General features: G+C 37.9%; 1 protein-coding gene across 4 annotated transcripts in view; it reads right to left on the bottom strand.

Moving 5' to 3' along the window:
* Positions 1 to 3,699, bottom strand: part of LOC111867011 (UPF0389 protein CG9231) — a 4,941-nt gene extending 1,242 nt beyond the window's left edge. Inside the window, exons 1-3 of one of the 4 annotated variants that reach the window (XM_023856466.2) lie at positions 3,459 to 3,699; positions 3,030 to 3,182; positions 1,670 to 1,763 (exon numbers count right to left, since the gene is read on the bottom strand). In XM_023856466.2, the coding sequence (XP_023712234.1) occupies positions 1,670 to 1,763; positions 3,030 to 3,168 (233 nt within the window). In that variant the 5' untranslated portion in view covers positions 3,169 to 3,182; positions 3,459 to 3,699. The remainder of the gene's footprint in view (positions 1 to 1,669; positions 1,764 to 3,029; positions 3,183 to 3,458) is intronic. The other 3 variants (XM_023856468.2, XM_033752515.1, XM_023856467.2) reach the window with 3 other exon arrangements.
* Between the last annotated feature and the right edge of the window lie 384 nt (positions 3,700 to 4,083).

Below are 4,083 nucleotides of genomic sequence, written 5' to 3'. Positions count from 1 at the left end.
CACAAACATCCATGCCCTGAGTGGGATTCGAACCCACGATCCCGGCTTCTGAGTGAGCGAAGACAGTGCATGCCTTAGACCACTCGGCTACCGTGACCGGTAAGCTTCTCTTCTAGCAAATCATAATTCAGGCTGAGTCTAAATGTTTCTGACAATCTGGATTAACTCCTCCTAACAGGCCACACTATGTAGGAACTGATAATAGAAGCCATCAAGTATAACATGGAGTAGTTATGAACTGTATCTATTGGATAAAATATTCCTACATGTTTCAGCCCTATAAGGCCATCAATGTTACTACTAGAAATGTTCATAATCTCTTTAATATAAAATAACATTAAAATCACATCAATTGCTACTTGTTTCAGCCTTACTTGGCCATCTTCAAGCAACTGTTTGCTTTTTGAAACCATTGCACTGCACTAAATCTTAAGTCAATATATTTCCATGCTCTTGCATTATCATTGCACTAGAATATGTTTGTTTGAGAACAAAAGTGTCCCTCTGTTGCATGATATTTCCCTTCTGCAGCATCCATATTTATGCCCCCTTTATATGTATGTACTCACTAGTTGGGCATATATCCCCAAAGATGGCGAAGTGTGGCGAAAACGTGTAGCAATTGAAGTGATTTTAATGTTTTTTTTTTTTAATTAAAGAGAGATTGTGAACAGTTTTAAGTTGCATTAAAGACAGATCTGAATAAATGAGTAATGCATCAATGCAACATGATGCTCAAATATTACTACTAGAAATTAATGTATACAAAGCAATCTCCTTTTTGACACACAAGCCTCTGATGCTGACCCTAGGCTGTTACCATTTCAAAGGAACCTGTTGCCTCCATTTTCATTGCCCTGTAGATGAGGCAGCTGATTCTTCCAGAATGCTGGTAACAGTCTTCCAGAGAATCACATGTTTCATTCATTCATTCATTCATTCATTTCCTTTATTTTCCATATATCCATATAGGTAATAAACCTATGATGTGGAAATGGTCCCTTTGAAAATAGATATATCAAAATACACATACAGTCTAGTCACTGAGTTGCATGTATAATTTTAAGCATTAAAAGAAAATGAGCAGTGCACTATAAACATTTTCTTACAAAGATTTTACATTTATCTAGACTAGAAGATAGTGAGAAACATTACAAACACATCTGTACTTACTAACTAGCCTCATTTCCTATTCTGGACTGAAACATCTCAGTTCCTACTAACTACAGCTCAGTATCCTTTCTTCTTTGTGAAACAGTAGCCTGTGCTTGCATGTTTATTTCTCAAAATAATCCTCGTACTTGAACCAATTTCCATTAAACTCTGATAAACAGTTTGGTCATACAGGATTTGAAGCTGGTCCTGTTTCTCAATCCTTTCAAAAGTTACAGCATACAAGTAAGTTATCATATCTGTCTGTGAATCAACTTTCAACTGCTATATTTTATCCTGTTCTGTTCCTAAGAACTTCACTAGAAAGAAAACCTGCTCACTTGTACACAGAAGTGAAGACAAAATTACTGAATCATCAGAGATGGCTCTAAGTTTAGAAATTAACAAGCCAAGGCTTTATAGTAAACAGACAGTGACTGTTGTCTCTTCCTGTCTATGAAAGCAGTTCATTATATTGAACCACATCAAACAAACATATTAGGACTGTTTTACTTACGAAACTCTATCTGGAATATCAGCAATTGATTTGTATGTCCCAGCCCACACCAAAGCATATTTTTGATATGGCTTTACTGTGTGGGTTACTATTCCTGTTGAACAAATAGCAAAGTTCATCAGTGTAGTAGAATTTACATTAAATTTGGTACTGAAGTTGACCAGCTAAAAGTTTGTTTGTAAACTGCATTGTTTTCAAAGTTACAGTATAAAAATACCAACATGTTCATCCTTTAATAATATAGTAGATTAACTCGTCTGTCTTACTGCAATAACTAACTGACCTTCAGTAGCTATGCCTTCATTGCTTTATTGTACCATGTGCTGAGAAATAGATATGATGAACACTACAAATAAACAGAATCAAGATATAATCCGTGATCACTATTGTCTTTGTTATGTAAGTTTCATTTCTGTGTCCCTTTGTAATGGCAGTCAAAATAATTGATCCATGCAGTAGTTCTATTTCCAAGAGTGGTCAAAGGAGTCAGAATTTTTGTTGCTTCTTTGGTTACACCATCTTTAATTTTCACTGGATAATATGTAATTCATTTGACTTTAATGCCATGGAATTCTTTTTAATTTAGACAAATTTACTTTGCCTTCACTAAAAAGCATGAAATTACATTAATGCACAGTGATGTAAGTTGGGGGTACCTAGCCTAGTTCAGATGCAGGATATATGGCATTGAATATGCTGGGAAGATTAAAGAATTCAGAATAGGTAAGAATTTAGGAGGCTGTCATGTCATTACTTATTCTAAAGTACTATTTTTGGAGGGACTGATGAAAATCGTTACAATTCCCAAACAGGATGGCAATAATAAAGCCAAGGTCTAAATGCTAGTAAGGATGGCATTACTGCTATATGAACTCATACGGGCCATAACTGACAAATTAAACAGGATTGTTGGACATGTCCAGGAGACACTGGATAACCAGCAGCTCACTGCCTGTGGTTTGGATAACTTATAATCAGTGAGGACTTGCACACGATCATTCAAATAACATAATCACGCTGATATATGTTGGAAATTTCAGTATTATAAGTAAACTAATGTTTATTTCCACAACAGAACTCTAATCACAATGGAATGTGGGTGGTAGCCTTCTGTCAGACCAGCCCTGCGTCTGGATAGAGGTTATGTTATTTTAATCATGAATTATGGGCTGCAATTCAACATTTTCAAACTAATGTGACCTAACTTATGTACAGAACATCAAACAAACAAGCACTTCTGTGGAATAAAAACCAATGAAATGGCACAATAGACACATGAAGTAATGTACACACTAACTAGAACAGTGCTTGGAGTCCTGCCCACAAAAACCAATGCGGATGTTTCATTTTAAAAACTTACGGACTGAAACATCGGGTTTTGTAACAGGCTCTGATGGTTTTTCACTCCTTGGGAAAGTCCTTGAGAAGTTTCGGTTTATGATCACATTTCTGGGGGGGTACTTGGCCCCTGCCCATACCGTTCTGCTCAAATATGACATCACTCTGATGCTGACTGAAAATTAAAACAGAAACGGTATAGTGGGTTAATGATGCCTGCCCTCCATACTGTGAATCGAACCTGCACGGCCACTAGGAGACCCGGATTCCATTCCCAGCCTGGGTGACAAATTTCCGCTGAAAATTTATTAACACTGATATTTGAGCCCGAAAATATTTCGCTTGCGGTCAGGAACTTAAGAAATGTGTTCCAACTTTGCCACAGTTTTCACACCACAGAACGTAAAACGTCAGTAGCCGCTTAAAATAACCTCTGAAACAGTTCATTTACCAATTGACCTTTTTATATAGTACGTCCCTGCTCTTAAGACAACCTTACTCTTTCTTCTACTGATGTCCTCAGAATACAGCAGTAGAGCCAGTAGAGTTAGTGGAAGGGAACGAAGTGGTATCGGCTGATTATTGTCATCATCGTTACACGAGGCGTCCGTCACGTTCGTTTTGCTTTAACTGCGAGGCAAATTGTGACAGTCTGCGTAAGCGAACTCGCCACTTTCATAACCCCATACTTGACACGATTTACAATTAAATTTCCGTCATGATGAAAGTCACATCAGCACTTCCTGACGTTCTTAACAATTCTGTGTCTTCAAATTCGACGATTGGTACTATGACAATGGTGCTAAGTGTCCAAAATATACGAGGCCCGGACCGGAGGGGATTTAATTATTACCGTTGTCCGGAAAGGTAAATCGAAAGTTGTGCTAATAAAGTAAAAAAAAGTAAAGCTGTCCCTGTACCAGGCCATGAAGGCCCATAGGATTGTGAGACGTTGAGGGTCCCACATTATCTAGACCAGTGCTTCTCAACCGCCGGGCCGCGGCCCAATAGTGGGCCCTGGCATCAATTATACTGAGCCGCGGGAGGCTCTTCTGGAATTTGTCATTTTCATTTTC

This window comes from Cryptotermes secundus, unplaced genomic scaffold (genome assembly GCF_002891405.2).
Source record: "Cryptotermes secundus unplaced genomic scaffold, Csec_1.0 scaffold1437, whole genome shotgun sequence".
Taxonomy (NCBI): Eukaryota; Metazoa; Arthropoda; class Insecta; order Blattodea; family Kalotermitidae; genus Cryptotermes; species Cryptotermes secundus.
This window is presented reverse-complemented; position numbering and strand designations above follow the sequence as displayed.